General features: G+C 32.7%; 1 protein-coding gene across 1 annotated transcript in view; it reads left to right on the plus strand.

The window, feature by feature from the left end:
- Positions 1–1706: 1706 nt before the first annotated feature.
- LOC145662969 (uncharacterized) overlaps positions 1707–20544 on the plus strand; it is a 28553-nt gene continuing 9715 nt past the window's right edge. Inside the window, exons 1-2 of the mRNA XM_081729051.1 lie at positions 1707–2001; positions 8966–9035. Of these exons, the coding sequence (XP_081585177.1) occupies positions 1993–2001; positions 8966–9035 (79 nt within the window). The 5' untranslated portion in view covers positions 1707–1992. The remainder of the gene's footprint in view (positions 2002–8965; positions 9036–20544) is intronic.

Raw genomic sequence — 20544 nt, forward strand, 5'->3', positions numbered from 1 at the left:
TGGTATCACTTTGTTAGAGAATACTGTATATATATATATATATATATATATATATATATATATATATATATATATATATATATATATATATATATATATTTGCATTCGTTTGTATTTAGTTGAACGGTAAACTATAGAGGACATATTATCAATGTAGTGTTCTGGACTACTTAGTTAATTACATAAGCTCAAAAACTGCATTAGACAAAACCGCGTTTTCCCTTCAAAACAAGATTAACAATTAGTTCGTTGAAGTAAAACAACTATATAATAAAACAATATGCACAATTGAACTGAATTACATGTTTTAATTTCTAATATTCCTAACGTACAACTAACCTAGGTAGTTTAGTTGTATGTAGAATACATAATCATTTTGGTTGTATTGAGTTCCTTATAGGCCGTAAACGTAAAAAGAAATCGCATTCAAAAGCTAGTATAGTCTCAAGAATCGAATTTAAACCACTTGTTACCAGGCAAAATAAAGTTTGTTTTGGGGGGAAAAAATTAAATATGCCCCTCTTGAGATATTTTAGGATGAGCATAGTGGATTTTCAAAAATCGCAATATTTGAAGACTCATAACTTAGAAAACGATGAGATTATGAAGTAAAGAACGTTTTTAGGAAGTAATGTACCTCGAAGCCAATGTCTAAATAAATAAATAAATAGAAATAGAAATAAAAGGCGAGTATTATTGTTTTTTAAAAAAATATTTCAAAAATTGCAATTTGTGTTTTCGAAACTTGAACATTCAACAAGGTTTTAAAGGCATTTGCAGTGTAGTAGGCTTAAATGTGCACTGGATGCACATCTAATCCTTCTTCAAATATGTTTTGCTCGAAATCAATATCTTCAACAGTAACGAAGCTACTACAAAAAATTTTTGTTTACCGTAAACCTTTGTAAAGTGCAAAATATTCTTACACCTCTATAGAAATTGGAAATCAAATAGAGAAAAGAAAAGAAAAGAAAAATGGTACATCTAAAAATGAAGGAATGCTTGTTTTTAATACTCTAAATATAGTTACAATTTTGTGTACAGTAATTAATAAACAATAAATTTTGTCAGCAACCATCATTTGATAATTTGATATGGATCTACCTATCTCTGAAGATCGTAAAATGTTGAATGAAAATTTAATTGTATACTATGATTTGCTGAACTTCAGTTTATAAGTATAGCGAAAATAATCTTTAGTCAATATGTGAAAAGGGATTTTCATTAAAAATGCGATGAATGACTGTATTAAAAAGATTACAGAAATAGCTCCATTCATTGTAAACTTGGATCAGAGACGGAGGGGTCTCCAAAGAAAGCAACTTTTATCAGAGTCTATTTGAGTAATTGATTATATGAATGAATAATGTAATGAAACTCATAATATTCAAGAAATCTACGGTTATATCTTCAGTGTATTGCAGCTCTGTGTTGCGTAGTAATAGTTTCACTCAAGATGAAAATGTACTAGAAATTACGAGACAGTCTGTGTATTGAATAAATCTTGAAATCTGTTTTTTTCGTGGGACAAGGGAGTCCTTCCCAATTTCTTCAGATGTTTATGATGTTTGCTTTCTTAGGTTGAGCCGCCCTATAAAATCATGAAGGTTGAAGCTAATTGCATCGCATGTGTGTTGGACGGCACAGTTTGCTAACCACCCGAAACATCCGTTAAAAAACGCTGACAGTTAAAGGTATAGAGACGCGCTCTGCTTCTTAAGCCAAGCACCAGGAAAAGACGCTGGATATATACTTAGTATGGGATTCCTCCATCACTTTCTCTATGCGACGCTGACCTAACGTGACTTCAGTTGCATTGCTTCTATCGTTGAGGGGATTTTGAGGTCATCATATATATAATGTAAAATGTACTGTAACAAGTGTACGGCCGTCACTGTTCAGCTTCCTTCTAAAGAAGTTACTACTATACTGTTTTGTGCATACATGTGTGTTTAAGCGAATTTTGTTTTTCAATCAAAAAGTGCCACCAAAATGTATCATGTAAGTACTTTTTATCCTGTTTTGGGATGTAAATTATTTAATCGTTAATTTATTTTAGCGCTATAAATGATCTTTTTATTATATCTTTCAACATTTAATTTATTCATAAGATGTTTTACTAGTGTACATTTATAACGAATTCTTTCACACTAAGATGAATAAAATAGACTTGCTAATGATGTAGTCTACGAAAGGATACATCTCTTACGAAGTTCTTTCTTACAAAATAAGCTAAAGTCTTAGCAAATTCGAAAAAGTTAATTTCCTGCGCCATCTTGATTTTCTAACCGGTGATTCATATGAAGAAGTATATTCATCTCTCGTTCTAACGGACTAAAAAGGGGGTTTGATAGGGGTCAGATGTTGCAGATTGTCTGTAATTTCTATTACTATGTTAGCAGTGGCTAGTATGCACAAATACATTATGAAAGAAAGAGGGAAATAATAGCACTGTACTTTTAATAAAATAGACTATCCTCTTTGATACTGTAAAATACCCGGTACACAGTAAATGTACGCTATACCCGGTACACAGAAAATTCAATTTTTTAGTTTAAAATCAGAGCTCTCAGACTAAATCGGCTACTCTAGATTTTGTTCCTTGCTTCTGAAGTCCGTTTAACCCAGATCCGTAAAATTAAGGAATGAATGTATTATTATTTTTTCTTTCTTTCTTTTAAATCAATGTGAATTGTAACTTGAATTGATCTACTTCTTTTCTCTCTTAACTTAAAATCCCGAAATAAGTCAGGATTTTCGTTGCAACGAAAATTTAAAATGCCGAGAGTAAATGCCGAGCATTCTAAAATATTCTGCACAATTTGTTTGAATCCCGAATTTATACGTTGAGTCGTGTGGTACAACATATTTTTATACACAATTCTCCTTCCTAATAGTTGCATGTCGATTTTATTATTATTATTATTATTATTATTATTATTATTATTATTATTATTATTATTATTATTATTATTATTATTATTGTAGCCATGGATAATGTCATATATCACTAATAGGTTATCATTAATAGAAAATGCATTTTTATTACTGATATAAAATAAATGATAAGGAGTTAAATCCACTCAAAATTTCTATTCCTTTTTAAAAATAAACTTGTATTATATGTCATTTAAAGATTAATAAAATTAGACTTGATTTTCTTAAAACTAAAATTCAAGATAAATTAAAACATCGAATCTATTTAAATTCTCCTCTGAAGAAGTAATCTATGAAATCAATCCGTTTAATTGTACACCCATTTTCTTCCTAGTGAGAGCTCATGTGCTTAGTGTTCGACGTTAAGATGCAGGTCCACATCTCATATAACCGCGTTGCTAAAAGGGACACTGAACTCAAATCTAACCACGCACATTTCAAAGAGAAAAAGCAACATACTTTCTCATATAAGCCAATGAAATAAAGTAGACCAAAGTGACGGAGGTACGCATACTAAGGAGGCTTAAGTACATTTTCCTTCTATGTGAGCAATATTTTCTTCATGAATGAAAAAATTTGAAACCTCGTTTTAAAGAAAATACTTTCTATGTGTAGAGGTAAGGTAGAGGTTTATCAAATACGAGTTTCTTTTTGTTCTTTTTAAGAATACATTGAAAGGGTTTATGGAAACTCTCGTGGTTTTTAGTTATACGATTTGTTTTCAGTACAATAGGTCCTAACACAGTGGTCAGTGGCTTACTACATCTGACTCCAAGTAATTCAAGGATTGCCTCCCAATCCTGAGCCAAGACCTCCAATTATGTTCCACATTCAGAATCTATCACAAAATCGTTTACTAACTATTTGTTTACACAGTATAGCACCACATTTATGCCTTGAATCAGTAAAGAGTTTCTAGGCTGCAAAGTAAATCGTTCTTCATTGATTTTAGCAAAACTTAGACGTAAATATTCATTATACTTACTGAATGCTGAACAAATTAGGTAGCCTCAAATTAAATTTTAAAAATTACGTTTCATGTGTTTTCCTCCAATTCTTCTGTTAAATAACAATTATTTATTTACCGTATTTTTAAATTTGATTAAGTACAATACAAAACGTTGATGGCCAATAATTTTGGAATCTAGGCCCTACAGCACAGGAAAATATTTCACATTTGTACTAAGCAGGTCAAGGTCAACTTTCATGCCAAGCTTGCTCAATGTCAATTGAGGTCTATTCTATCACGTATACTGTCATTGTGGCTGATTGTAAAAATCAGATTGACAACAATTAAACGAAAATGTATCAAGTTACTGTACGTGAATATATAAAGTAAAACCTTAGAAAGTTTGTAAAAACTGTTGATTTTTCATCAATGTAACTTTCAACTGCAACCGATCAAGCGTAAGTGGCTTTCCTGCATTTTATATGCTTTCCTGTTTGATAAATTATTAAAATGTGAACGACAGTAAAATATAATATTAAAAAAACACATACTCACATGGGGCGAGCATCAAGGAAAGTTCATTACTGAAATTTTAAGTAATCTACTTAAAAATGTGTTCACAGAATTATATCATTTAACAACTAAACTTTGTGTAGAAAGTCGATACTTTATACTATAACAACACACACGATAAGGAAGTCCTCGGGGATACACAAATGAGAACCATTAAATAAGCTTAGAAATAAATCTTCTTTTCGAGGATAACGTCGCTACGACAATTAAGGAGGATATGTCATAGGACAGGGCTGGCACCTTTGAGAAATCATTCTAAGCGTTCTACGATTTTATTTATTTATTTTACATGTTTCTGGACATCAACGGCACATATCGCCATAAGGCCATCACGTAAAAAAACATTATTACTGGCATCTACGGCCGAAAGCTCATCACATCAAAAACATTATTACAAGCATCTACTGCCTTAGACTCGTCACGTCAAAAACATAATTTCTGGCATCTACGGCTTTAAGCTCGTCACTTCAGAAACATGATTACCGGCATCCACGGCCTTAAACGCGTCACGTCAAAAATATGATTACCGGCATCCACGGCTTTAAGCTCGTCACGCCGAAAATATGATTACCGGCATCCACGACTCTAAGCTCGTCACGTTAAAAATATGATTACCGGAATGTACGACCTTAAGCCCGTCATCTCGAAAGCATTATACCGGCATCTATGACCTTAAGTTCGTCACGTCAAAAACATGATTACTGGCATCTACAGCTTTAAGCTCGTCACGCCGAAATTATGATTACCGGCATCCACGGCTTTAAGCTCGTCACGTCAAAAATATGATTACCGGCATTTTACGGCTCTAAACTCGTCACGTTAAAAACATGATTACCGGAATGTACGACCTTAAGCTCGTCATCTCAAAAGCATTATACCGACATCTGTGGCCTTAAGTTCGTCACTTCAAAAACATGATTACCGGCATCCATGGCCTTAAGGTCACGTCAAAAACATGACTAAGTCCAATTAGGAACTCGGGAATCATAAGACTGTACACCATAATAGGGTATAATTCATATTTATGCTTACTAAGTTTGATAATCTCTACCACCATACCAAGTTTGGTTAACATTGAATGAGGTTCATTGAGAGCTTCCGATATACAATATCTTTGGGATTTTGTAAAATTGAAATTTAATGGAAGACAAAAATTATGTATGTGATACAAATTTAATTAATATCTACTTTCTGAAATCATCACCATTTCGTTTATTGAGAAGCGAAACTTGGGAAATTGCCGTCATTTATATATTATCAAAACAATTTAAACATTTTAGTTTTTTTTTTTTATTTGTGCCTAGTTGTACAGAAATTAAAAGACAGGAAAGCGTTTCTCTATTGCAATAAGAGGAACTCCTGTTAAGGTTTTCCTTCACTAACTACATTCTCACATTAAATTACATGCAATTTGGACATCTGTGGACAGTACTCTATACAAATGTCCTGCAAGACCAGATGAATACAGACAGCACAGGATAATAATGAGACATACTGCATGCAATGATTTCCTATGCACTGTGCTTCTGTTTCATGTTAACATATTCCTAGGTATATGTTCTTATCTTTCTTGTTTTGTATTTTGAGAAATAGATAGTTTTCGACCTATTCTCGGTGAATTTAGTGTTATTTCCTTTTACTGATCTCCCATTGGCTAATTAAGATACTGGGTCGAAAACGACCCAGGGGGGGCGGCAACTATATAAGCTCTAACAACAAAAAAATACGTAAGTGGGTCGTTTTTGACCGGGAGGGTGCTTAAGTCGGTTAAATTGTATGAAATTTGAACATTCGTGGGTACTACTCAATAGAATAGTTTGCATGATCAGGTAAATTGAGACAACACTGGGGAAGGAATATGACTTCAAATAAGGAAGAGATATAATTTCGAATATTTTCTCTGCTAAACTGTACGTGAGCCCAGACGTGTTGTAATAGCTTTTATCTCTTAGGAAAATTTCCGTTTACCTATGAAAAGTATATTTTACCATTTTATATTTTACCATTGACTTTTTATCTAGTCCTACGTACGAAGATATTTTTGCTTTTGTCTTAAACATAAGAATCGCTTATTCAAGTTTTACACAAATCTAGGCATTTTATATTACTTGTTGTCTTTTCTAGTTTTGTTTTATAGGTAACGTTTAATATATTTGAAAATAAATAATCAGTTTCGTATATGAAACATAGAAATAAAAAAAATGACAAATCACTAATTTATACTTTCTAATATATGTATATTTATAATAATGTAATTGGTCATTTCTGATGTAAGGCGTTGTTAGTTTATCTCAGATCATGTGAGTTTGTGGTGGAAGATATTTTAGCTCAAGAGTTTTCTCGGAGTTCTCCCGTTTCCTCGTACATTTTCATTAAACCAATTGTTTGATTTAAAAAAAAAACACTTTTCATTATCTATTCGTATCCTTTAGCCTACAAAAAATAATGTGGGACATAGAACTACTAATGATTTAATTTTTAATGTTGTTTAAATTTCTATGTATATATTAATATATTTAGAAACATATTTGTTCGCCACTGAACTGTCACATTACTATTCTGTTAAAGCCTATAGCAATACCTTATGACTTTAGACAAAAATAGGTGCATGTTCAAGAAACGCCTTCAAATAGTTAACGCATACATATCAGATCACATATAATAGACAAAAATCATGAAGCTTTAACTGTACCTTCACATTTGAATTCTTCCATATGTGTCTGGATTACCACATATTCTGTACCAGCATTCTTCCGGGAAAAGGCAGCTTTAGCCAATTCTTTCGCGACAGTAGCTAAGGTAAATTAAATTACGATTACATGCCAATTTTTGTGCAAGGCACATTCTTGAGCAAATAGTGGCTCGATGTATGTCCCTTACCTGTTGATTTCAGCTCTCTACCAACCAAAATTTCTGGAAAGAAATCATAAAGCTTATCCTATCTCCTATACCTTAGGTATAGGTTCCAGAAACCTATACCTAAATAATAAAATTATTTTATCTCTTCTCCATTAAACTTGGTTTTTCATTTCCGGTGTATTTTTTATGAAAAAGAAATTAAATGAAATTTTTAACATTCAGTGATTATGCCCCTAAAGCTAAGGGAGACGGATGATTAAGGCAAGTGAATGATGATGGAAGAATTGACGGTAATATAATGTGGAAGGAAACAAGAGTACTCCGACAAAACCCACAGACGTGATGTTACCATAAATTTACTAGGTTGGGAATCGAACTAGGGAAACCACGTACCAGAGGTGAGAATTCTACCACTAAGTCACCATACCCTTCCGTATTGATGATTAAATACAATAAACACACTTTATTATGAGAGTCCTCCTCATTAGTTTAGTGGCTAACGTATGCACCTGTGATGCATGTAGTCTCCGGTTCATTTCCCGATAAAAGAGCCTTAAAAAATTAACACATTACAGTGGTTTGGATTCCATCTCAAGTTGTGAGTCCACATCTCACATAGACTCTGTGCTGTAAAGATACACTAAATTTAAACAAACAAACAAAGCGGTATTACCTATTTCGTTAAAGAGCCACTGAAAAATGAACTTGTTTAAAATTCTATTTTTATGAAAGGTACTTTTCATATTTTGTAAAATGGAAGAGTATGCGCTAACAGAGTAAATGTAAACAATATATTGAGAAATGAATTAATTTAGATTTTTCTTTTAAAAATTATTAAAACGTGTCAAATACCTGATGTAAACCTTTTGAAGTGCAAAGCAAACAAGAACTTTAGGAATGATCTAAATAATGAATCAAAAGATTGCGATCTTGGCTAAGAATTTTAGGAATGATCCAAAAATGGATCAAAAGATTGCGATCTTGTCTAAGAATTTTAGGAATGATCCAAAAATGGATCAAAAGATTACAATCTTGCCAAGAATTTTAGAAATGATCAAAAATGGATCAAAAGATTACAATCTTGCCTAAGAATTTTAGAAATCATCCAAAAAATGTATCAAAATATTGCAATCTTAGTTAATAATCAGTTTTTGTATCAAAGGTCACAAAATTTTTGAACGGCCCCTAAACCAAGTTTTCGTATTTTCTACGAAACAAATACATCCTACTGAGTTAAGTGATAGTTTGGGTTTGGCTACACTATATGCTGTTCACCAGATATAAGGCGTACAAGAAAATTTTTGATTGGTATTGGATCTTGGATTAGAGGCCACAAAATTTTTGAACGGCCCCAAACTCTAGTTTTCGTATATTGTACGGGATAACCATATCACAGTGAATTAATGATAGTCTAAATAGTTCTCCAGATATAAGGCGTACAAGAAAATTTTTGATTGAAATATATTGGATCATTTGATCCAAAAATAGAAGGTACTCTATTATTCGCAAAATTAATACAAAATATTGCCAATTCTAGCGTCAGAAGACATAGACAATTGGTATGCAATTCTTTATTTATAAGTTTAACATACTTTTATGTGTGCATTCTAGTTTTATTATATTTTCTTTTTGTCTTCTTAACATTAGGTGTGGTGGCTATATTCAACAATTCTTTCAACCTTAACGTCAGCGGTGCTAGGAAGAAATATATATGTTGGTAAGTATTTTCAGTATTCAATACTTGCAAATTTCCAGATAAAATCGTTGTCCATTTTCTTATGAGTACATACAAGCAAGGGAACATTCTATAGAGCTTTCTCATTAAAATTATATAAATTCCCCAAAAATAAAAATTGTGCATAAGACACTATTTTGTACCATGGCTGTTCTCTAGACAGTTTTTGGAAGAAGTCACCGGTTTTTGTTTGAACAGATATAGCAGGCATTCTAATTGGGCAATTTGTACTAATTATATTTCTTTGGATTTATACAAAAATAGGCTGCCATGTGATGTTTAGTAATTGTTTGTAGTATCTAGTAAAGGGAAATAATGGTGGAAAATGTTTAAGATTTAACGCCCAAAATTCTCTTTTTTGACTTTCTTTTCGTCTGTAATGTGGTAACAATGCATGGAAACCAAACCCGGAAAAAATTGTAAACCTGCACTAATATAGTATATTTAATATTTCTGTAAGTTACACTTCATTCCAATGTAAACAAAGCAAATTATAATTTGTAGTTCTTATAATTGTGGTTTTCTGAACTATTGATCTATTCAAGATCGTTCTCAAATAGATTAATTTTCATTATTCCACAGGCATTGAACTGTAGCACAGATGTTATTTATAATGTTTAATATCGAGAAGCAATGGAGGAAATTTTTGAAAACTTCACTAGAAAAATCTATCGTTTTGAATTATTGTTGTTATAGAAAGGCAACACCTTAAGAGAACAATTTCAAATGATTCTAACTATACACCGATAGATATTAAATATAATTTTATCACTCTAGTCAAGCAAGTATGAGGTTTTCTTTTCTTGTTTTAAAGAAATCACAAGAACTAGAAAAATGTTCTTGGTCATTCGTCACCGTAATATTGGGTCCAGTATATTCTGCATCCAAACAGGCTTTTGAAATAGACTTTGTATGAGTGATGTGAGGCCAAATCACTGGTCGAAGGAAGGATTGTAAGTTCAATGAATCGACATACATGCTGTCTTGTAATGAAATTACTATCTAGAATACATAAAGCCATCGAGGTTCCCGCTCTTCTTAGATCCATATAAATGAAGTAGATATTGTTCTCGTGTTGAAGCAATTTCTTCTTTTGAAGCCGAAGACAAATTGAAAACCTTTCCAGTCAGCGGAGGTTTAGAATGTTACTGAAGAATGCTTGGAGGTTCTATTTTGCCTTGGATATAGAGGCCTGATTAACTATCACATACACAAACAGCATGAGCAAAGATCATCATATATCTCGACAAGAAGAGCCTTTGGTCTCTAATGTTGGTTAATGTCTCTTTTTCATGCTTTGAAATTTGTCTAAAGAAATATATTTTGTCACACAGAAACGATTTTGGAATGAAAACAAGCAGATCAATATCCTGATCTACCACAACGACATTTTGCCCAGTGTTTTCTTCATTTGAGACAAATAAGACAATGAGACTGTTCTCGGAAGTGACTTGATAGAACAACTATAAATTGCTTCTTGTTGCTGTTCTTCGCAAGGAAATCAGTCTGTATACTCGTTAAGAAGAGGTTGAATTTATACATACGTTAGTATATTTTTCTTAGCAAGTCTTCTTTGTTGTTCATAACTATTTATGGTGAGATTGGTTAGATATCCATCAAACACGATGAATTTGCCTTGGATATAGAGGCCTGATTAGCTATTACATACAGAAACAGAATGAGCAGAAAGCAACCATATATCAACCAGAAGAGCCTCTTGATCTGGAGTGTTGATCAATATCTCTTTTCTATGCTTTGAAATTTGTCTGAAGAAACATACTTTATCAGACAGAAATGACTTTGGAATGAGAACAAGCAAATCAATATCTTAACAAACTAGACCGACATTCAACCCAGTGTTTGCTTTATCTGTGACAATGAGATATTATCAAAAACGACTTGATAGAACAACAAGGAATTGCTTTTTGTTTTTGTTGTTCGCAAGGAAATCAGTCTGTGTACTTGTTAGGAAAGAGTTTGAATTTATACATATGTTAGTAGATGTTCTCTTAGGAAGCTCCTTGCTATTCACAATTATTTGTGGTGAGATTGGTTAGATATCCATCAAACACGATGGTATATGTCACCCATAATGTAATTTTATGTAAGAATGTAGTTTCTGAAAATACTGTCGGAAGTGCCAGGTCGAGCCATACCACCATCAATAATATAAACATAGTTTTCGATATCTTGTCTAGTACGAGCGTAGCGAACTCTATCCTATGTAAAGTACCACTCTGACTACTATACTCACGATACTTTCGTAACCTGCTAACAGCTTGGTTAACTATTACTATATTGTTAAACAGCAAAACAATGACAATTTTTTATCTAGTCCCTGAAATCTTCTGCACTACAGTGTTCTGAACACAGTTCAACAGAAGGGAAATCTTCGATGGTGATTTCGAACACAGTTTAATGAAAGACTAGAAAATTCATGGGCTAACTAATGATACAAACAAATCATTGGTCATAACTTACTCGATAGCATTTCGTGCAATCAAGATTGGTTGTATAAAAATTTGTAATACTATAAAACTACTTACTTTTGTTTTATAGTAGGAGAAAGCGTTATAAATTTTTAAAATAAAAATCAAATACGACCTAAAGCCATCTTGACTCCCATTTCATTTTCTTTTTCTTATAATATAGTACTGTGACTGCTCGACCACTTTGATCACCTTATTTTTGTTAGACTGACATGATCAAATCATATTTAACGTCGATCAGTGCATATTTAGAATAATTTGAAAGTATTTCCATACAGTGCCGCCTTTCTATAACAGTAATAATTCAACAAGAGAATTTATAGAGTAAAGTTTCCGAAAATTCACTCGCTTGCTTCACTATATTAAACACTATGAGCAATAAACGTAAACCGATTCAATGTCTGTTTTATTGTGATTTAAAGACCATATACCATATATTTCAACTACAAGTAGATTAGTGAAAGTATTCTATTTCCGAACGCTCTTGTATAGTTGTATAACTGTTTCAAATAAGCACAATTATAAAAACTGCAAATTATTATTCTCTTTGTTTCCATTTGAATAACGTGTAACATGTTACGTTATAGCCAAAAATGTCGAAGAAAGGGAATTTTAGGCCTAAAATCTTAAACATTTTCCGCCATTACTTCTTATTATTATAAACCACAAATAATTTTATTTATACTATACAAGTCTGAAAGCTTATTTTATTGTAAATCTAAGGAGGTATAATGTGTACCAATTGGCCAGCTAGTGTGCTTGCTATATCTGTCTGAACCCAAACCTCCGATTTCCTTCAAAACCATCCAAAGATCAGCCATGTTCCAAGATGGCGGTTTAAGTACAACTTTTCTTTTTGAGGAATTTGTATCCTTTGAACCAGAGAGTTTTGCAGAATGTTTCTACAAACTCATTTGTTTTCTCATTTCTTTACACATTCATTCTTGAACCTATAATGACTGGACTAACATACCAATCGATAGATTTCAGTAAAGTAAACGAAACGATATGTGTAATTGTAAATCATATGAAATGTTTTAGAGGACAAAGCTACTTTTTGCAAGCTATAAAATAACGCAGTACGATGATCATGTCACTAATTAAGATTAATATTAATGTATACTACTGCATAGACTCATCTAGCCTTTCATTACGATACTACACAATATGCTACAGGAGATATTGACCAGAATTATGGTTCACTCTTAAGCTTCTTTATTTCTTTATAATACTGTCTACAATGAGATCTCATGAGTCACATCAAGCTTAACAAAATGTCATGCTTGAGAGGAAATTTTCATGCGAGTTTTCGAGGAAATTGAATTTTCATAGCATTAAAGAGATATATCGTTCATTGCCAGTAATAACAGATAATTTATTTATTCTACTGGAACAAATAGCTTAAGTATATATACATTTATGTGTAAATAAATAACGAGTTAAGTAACATATTGTTTACTCTTTTCCTAACAGTGACACACATATTTCTAACGGTAACGTCCAACCTCCTAACATTTCAATTCTTCATCTTCTTGTTTTTTTGCAGGAGGAAAGTTGTTGAAGATATATTTTTGAGAGGTCACAAAGTAATAGAATTACTAAATCATTAAATTTCTGAGCAAATGTTAAACTGTTACCAAAAAAAGATATGTTGCTAGTTTTCTTTTAAAAAATCACTACAAAATGTTATTTTCATTTATTTTACTACATGTAACAATGTTACCTCCGCGTTGTTTAAGCACTACGTTTATAATTCACAAATGCAAACACATCAGCCAAAATCAAACGTTCATGTTGTCAAAATTTTACGTTCAATGCGATATCCAGAAAACCATAGGAAAATTACGCATATATCAGACATATTACGCTCATAGATAGTCTTTAAGAAAAAAATCTCTTTATGTGTACAATTTTTCGAAACGATGTTATATCCATCTTGAACTTGAGAATTTTAAACCAGATTCTATACAACTTCATTTCACTCCTCTCCATATAGCAGATATGCTCACGGTCAAGATCATAACAGAACTACATAATTGAACTTAGGCGGGTCAGAATGAACAGTTAGTTTCTTTTCTTTTTTTTTTAAGAAAAAGCTAGTAACTAAGATTGTTTTGTTGATTAACCTTTAAACTACAGAGGATTTAACCTTTAAACTACGGAGCTCTGTAAGCGTTTACAAAGAAGTCCATTACTTCACTCCTATTTATCGAAGATACATAAAACTGCCAGTCTTACAAAAGTTATTGTAGTACCATTTCGAAATCGAAATATCCGTAGTTAAGACAAGAAACAGGGTATTTTGAAAACAAAATATCCCGTAGTTTATAGGTTAAAATTTAATGAGAACGTCAGCAGCGAGACTAATAGCCCCCTTTATGATTTAGTAACTAAGTGAAAAACCTAAAAAATGAACATATTTTAATCATGTTGCCATTCCTGGTTGGTGGAGGTTATTGAAATTTAGAACTCCTCACTGGAACTTCAATGGATCAAGACACGTAAAACCTAGAAACGTCTATTCTCTTGAATTTTATAGTAGGGGAACACTAGCGCCACTTTTAGTTGTAGTTTTCACATTTTTTTCAATAGCCCTCGTATAGGCACAAATAAACGCTCTGAAATGGTGAAATTTAAAAGATTATTTCCAAATTTAAGGATAGCTTGCTGAAGCCCCTATACAATCACGTACTTATATTTGAGTGTGAAAAGCTAAAGCAATGTTACCTAGTTCATAATAGAGTTGCTAAATTCTGTGGAAGGAACGCGTCAGTGAACAGATTATGAAAGGTAATATTGTTAAGATGATTATAATCACAGTACATTTGGTTTCGAATATACAAAGCTACATGAGATGTGAACCTACAAATTGAAGTAGGATTCGAACATGATCTCCTGCCAATAGTTGAACCCTGGTCTTTTGTGCCGAAGAAGGAGGAATGTAATATTATTTGTTTTATTATTATTATTGAAATTGAAACTTATCAAAATAAACGTCTTGAACAGAACCCCCACTTACATAACATTCATATGCCTTGGTTGTAGAACAACGACTCATTACAAATGTTGATCTCAAATTGAAGAGTGAGATAAAATTGTATGAAGTTAATTGGTTGAATGTATATAAGTCAGATTAGACATTCCATTATATAATTCGCTTGTGGAGCTTTGAATTCTCTTATGGGTAAATGAAATGTATAATGAGTAGTATTCAAGAGTATACAGCGTTCATTTTTATAGTGCAGCGTACTCACCTTAAATGTATAAAAGATCGAGCGTGTACAGGGGTAATTTATGCATTATATTTTTGAAAACGGTTAACCATATGCCTACCAAAAATCCTAACATTACAGCATTTTAATTAAATGTTTGGCGTACGCACCTTCGGCACTGGAGCCCCGGGAAGATCATGTGGTTTCGAATCTCATATTAATCTGTAGATCCACGTCTCATATAGCTTCAACGTTAACAAGATGCTAACTCCAATTCAACCAAATAACTAATAACCTGCGAAACCTTATCTGTCTAAATGAGGTGAATAGAAACATATGTCATACCTTTTGCTAATTATATCTTCCTAGAGTTGAGTTGATTTTGAGTTTAACGTCCCTTTCAGCAGCGAGGCTATATGAGACGTGGATCTACTGATTAACGTGGAATCGAACCCGGGTTTCCCACGCCAAAGGCGCGTACAATATTTAAATGCTTTTATTATTTATCTTCTTACTCATCTTCATTCTTCTTACATACTTCTTTGTTCTAATCCAGGCCTAGCACAAATGATCTCTGTTTTGATTCGCATGTTGTGTTAAAATGGGTAAAGTATTGAAACATAAGAAAAAAAAAGAAAAAAATACTAAGTTTCAGCTACAAGTCCTCAATATGCACTCCTTAACCTCGCGATACATGTCAACCAGCATCATCATTTCAGATTTTGTTTTGGCGGGAAGGGGGGAACCTAAATATCAGTAGATTTTCAGGTTTTTCATTGGACGTATTACTATCTTACGGATTAAAATGTATACACATGTCAAAGTCAGAAGGGTAATTGGGTCTATTGGAGCCCAAGAGCCCAATATGATGGCCCTGGTCCAAGAGCGCCCATCAGGGGGGCAAGGTGAGGCGTTTGAATCCCTAGAGGAAATTGTACTTCGGAATATCGAAAACCCAATATAATTTTTAGAATAGTTAAATCAAAATTTGAAACTATATTTGAAATATCGCTTATACTTGCCCCCCTGGAAACCACAACATGGGCGCCCTTGCCCTGGTCTATTCTATTACAACCGCTCGAATCTGATTCTTCGGGTTATAGATATTAGGTGAGAACGACGTTACATAAATTTTATTAGTGATGAAATCTCAAAGTGAAAAAATCACAGCAGTCAGATCATAGAGCAGAAATGGAAATAAATAACAAGAAGCCGTTTTCTGTAATCGCTTAAGCTAATTCTGCCATTTTGTTAAACATGATATTATCCAGCGACTGATACATGTCTTATCTCTGAAAAGTATTTTAGTTAAACATAAATTAAAGTTTAAGAGTTCATGATAACTTTGGGCTATAATTCAATAACCATACTGTATAGTAAGTCTAGTAGAGATGGACCACTTTTTTCCTCTCTCGAATAGCTCGAATAATATTGCATCTAGAGCATGTTTTTCTGCACGAAATCGAAGAAAGGGCTTTCTCTAACCATAATTAAAGGTTTTTAGAATAAAAAAACATCTCCCCGAAATTTAAGCTTGAAAAAATGACTAATTGGCCATCTGTCCCGTAGTACTATGGGTTAGATGAATCATGCATTGTCGGAGTGATGGACTATATGCAGAACCTTAAATATAAAGAAATAAATAGATATTTTGGAACGGTCTTGTCTTTAAATTCGTTATATTAATAAAGTAAATATTTTTAGAGGTATCAAGTTTTCACTGAAATCTAAAGTTGATTTCGTATAGTCTAATATTGATTAAACGAAGAAAGAAATATAGTTAATTTAAAAATGAACTTTCCTTTTAATTTGGAATCTAGAAAAGAAACATTTGTAAATAGTAAGAATACATAAGTTTAATGTTTTAAAAAGAAAAAAATGAGTGACAGTAGTTACTTTGTACTATATATTGGTTTTCTATATATTTGAAAATTTTGCCATACAAATCACAATCATTCTCATATTTCCTATATGAATCTATCTCTCCCAGAATGGCAGTGGTTCACCTACCCTAAGAAGGAGATATAACAAGGGGAGTTTACTTGTTGTAGGTTTTGAACGCGAGAAACTTCATTGTTCTCATTAACATACGTTCTTTTATGATGAAATGCGCTAGCAAATACAAAACTGAAGAAATCTACATGAAGAATGTTAAATATTGCTTTCAGTGAAATGTGTTAAAAAAAAGTTTTGATCTGTCTGAAATCAAAAGTTTTGTCTACTGAAGAAATATAATGACTTCTTCTTCAGGAAAATACACAGCGTCTTGCATTAGTTCGCCAGAACAAAGAATATTCACGCTGCACTCTGTCGTATAGTTTAAAAATGATGGCCCTGGTTCGTGTCGCCTAAGGGATTCATCTCCACCGGACTTACCCTATATTGCTGTCTTGATAGGATCGTAGTAAAGACCTTCATATGAGGGCATGTTTCAATATCAGCCTCACCTTAATATATATGTCGTGGTTATTCTTCAGCATCCATTTCCAGGTTTACAAAAGTAATTAGTTTCTCTCAATTTTTCTAGAAAACTAATTATGGACGTTTGCAACGATTCATATAATTTTATTCTACCCACTGAAACCTATCGATTGATTTCATCATCAAACATTTTTGTTCCTAAAACACTAATAATATTTTAGGATTTAATACTTGCAGTGTTTCTTTCAGGCATGTTTTCAGGAGTAGTGCCCCTGATCTGTGAGACTGTTCCCTTCTTCAGAGGAGGTAATATTAATACGTGCTAAAATAGTACCAGCAGTGGGAGATAAATAGTTTCAGAATACAATAAATAAATAAATAAATAAATAAATAAATAAATAAATATTTTAATATTGCTGCTCTACAAGAGCTTGTGCTGAAGCAGGTGGTACCTTGTGTCTGTCACCGCCAACCTTGTAAGACAAGTGACTATTGAACATCTTATTGCGTGTACTTCAGAAAAATGTAAGAAATAGCTGAGGTTTTGTTAATACGCAGTTTTATAGTGCCCCAACACTAAGAGTGCTCCCTCGGCACATTTTTTTTCTGAAAGAAACACTGAATACTTGCTACTGGTGAGAGACATTTGTCCCGTATCGAAGACTATTGAGCTCAGACAAATGAACTAGAATAGAAATTGGAGCATTTCTTAATAACGACTTCGTTCTGGTATTTTATCTGTACGTTGAATTTAGGTACCGTATACACATTATCTATCATATGGATAATTGACTGGCATCTGATATCGACATTACTACATTTGGCTAATCACAACACTTTATTATATTTATTTTTTCGTGTTTCTCATAAATTAATCAAAACTGAGCTTAATTAGTATACCTTTGGACAAGCTAGAGTGTTAGTAGGTTGTCGTAGTGTTAACAAGAACTGGGCCAATTTAATATGAAAATTAGCTTTAATCCTTTTTGTTTATTCGAGTACCGTAACATAAGTTCAAAAGATGGACGATAACCGAAAAAAAAATGAGATTATTAGCGACTAATAACTTTGTTAGTTCTTGTCGCTTACGTGAGCATAAAGTTACAACGCCACGAACTTAGCGTGCTAACATTTCATAATTATTTAACTAACATATTTTTTGTTTCTCTTTAGTATATTGTGAATTACATCAGAGCGTGAAGAACCAGGTTAATATGCTAAATAATGCAAACTATAATGGATATCACTAGTTACGGTTTTTGTTGCATTTTTCTAAACTGATAATTTCGTATTATTACTGGCAATTCTTCTTAATTGTTTGAGCTTTTATGTTTATGTTTGTCATGAGAAAGCAATTTACAAATATCATTTGTGCTGTCAATGTATATTATAACACATTAATGAACCATCACACGATCGTACGTGAATACCTTACGAATGAGGTTTCTTGGTATTTGCCATCACTAAGTAACTATTTACGGTTATAGATTTTGTATGTGTATATGATAAATAAGTAATTAACAAACTAAGTAAAACTGCATTTCGTTCCGAACTAATTAAAAGGCAAAGAAATAAATACTGGTACATATTTGCGATGTCTTAGTTTCTATAAAATAATGAAAAGCTATGCAGTTCTTGTTGAACATTTAATGATGCATATTACTGTATCCATAGACATTTGGTATTGTAACATACATAACATCAGAAAAATTGAGAGCTAGAGTTGATCATCTAGAGGGTGGCCACAAAATCGTTACCCCAGAAAATAAGTAACATAAATCACTAAACGTTTGTAAATAACTATACGGAAAGAACTGGATGACATAAACAACAATGCTTTTGAGAAGTTTCTTTGAGATAGGAAACATTAAGTGTCCAAAGGATCAGTCTGTCGACCGTGATTCTCATGACAAAGAGTGATAAGCGGTTAGATTCTGTGCGACATTTTGCGGAGCATTGCAGGTGTAACTTGAGTGAAAGCTTGTTTCACAGCTTCTGTCAGTTCGTAACGGTTTTGTGCAACCATGCCCTTTATTAACCCCCATAGCGCATTATCACTTTCTCATGCACCCAACAACTTGCAATAACACGTTCTTCAATACCATAAAATGGAAGTATCAACCATCATTCAAATAATCTGAAACAATGGAAAACCTTTCATTAGCATTATGAGGAGTAACGGGAAACTTACATTACATTTATCAAGGGGTAACGGAACGTAGCTACATTAGCATTTATCAAGGGGTAACGGGAAACGTAGCTACATTAGCATTTATCAAGGAGTAACGGGAAACGTAGCTACATTAGCATTTATCAAGGGGTAACGGCAAACGTAGCTACATTAGCATTTATCAAGGGGGAACAGGACTTTGTGGACACTGAAGTTCATATAATAATAAAGAGCATGACAAAAATATATGGTTCATATTAATTATTCAGACTTTGACATTATATAGCAGTACACTAGGTGGATAGTGGTAACTGACAGAAGATAAAATGCCATTTGTAACACCATAAGGGACATTATATTATTTGTAACACAAAGCAAATATATCAGCTTTCTTGAATACAGTACAAGATAGATAGCCACTATTTTGTGATATGAACTCAGGAAGTCGTCTAATGGTGCTAAAATGTGTCTAAATCACAGAGTTGCACTTTATTGGTTTCTAACGCTCCATTGGTAATAAAATGGCCTTATTCCTATGCTATAGCCTGCAAGCACGCATTTTAAGATGAACCAATCTTTGAGAGTGACACATGAATACTCCTGTTCAACTACGTTATGTTGCTTTTCGCATTTCTAGTAGCATTTCTTAGGTTCAATAAAATTTGCAACTTTCATGCAAAATATTGTCATAACATAAACATAACTTCAAAGAATTGTCTCCCTCCTTTTTAACGAAGGGAAGATGACTCTCATAATTTGATTTCAATCTAGTCAATTGTCCAGTATTTTCCACGCATCAATAGACACAAGTTGTATTTGTAATTTATTTGACGATTCGAGACTACGGTATCCACATTTTTTGAAGTTTAATAAACTACTTATTGATAACAAAAAACTTATTAGAGAGTAATCATAGCAGTACAGCATGTTAGTGTAAACTAAATATACAAAGGATTACGTATATTGCACATTAGTTGTTATAATGAGTAAAATACGAGTTGTACCTGCCATTTGGAGAATTGTCACTCCTTATGAGCTCCTTGGGACTGTGCTCTCGAACATAATCAAACGTAGAATGACTGTATGACACTAACTTTCGCGGTGTGTGACCCCGCCAGATGTTATAAATGTACATTACTTGTCTCTATATATATTAAGAGTATAACAATGGCTTTAATTGTATATAATTAAGACATTAA

Source organism: Thermobia domestica, chromosome 10 (assembly GCF_964235325.1).
Source record: "Thermobia domestica chromosome 10, izTheDome1.hap1.1, whole genome shotgun sequence".
NCBI classification, from domain to species: Eukaryota; Metazoa; Arthropoda; class Insecta; order Zygentoma; family Lepismatidae; genus Thermobia; species Thermobia domestica.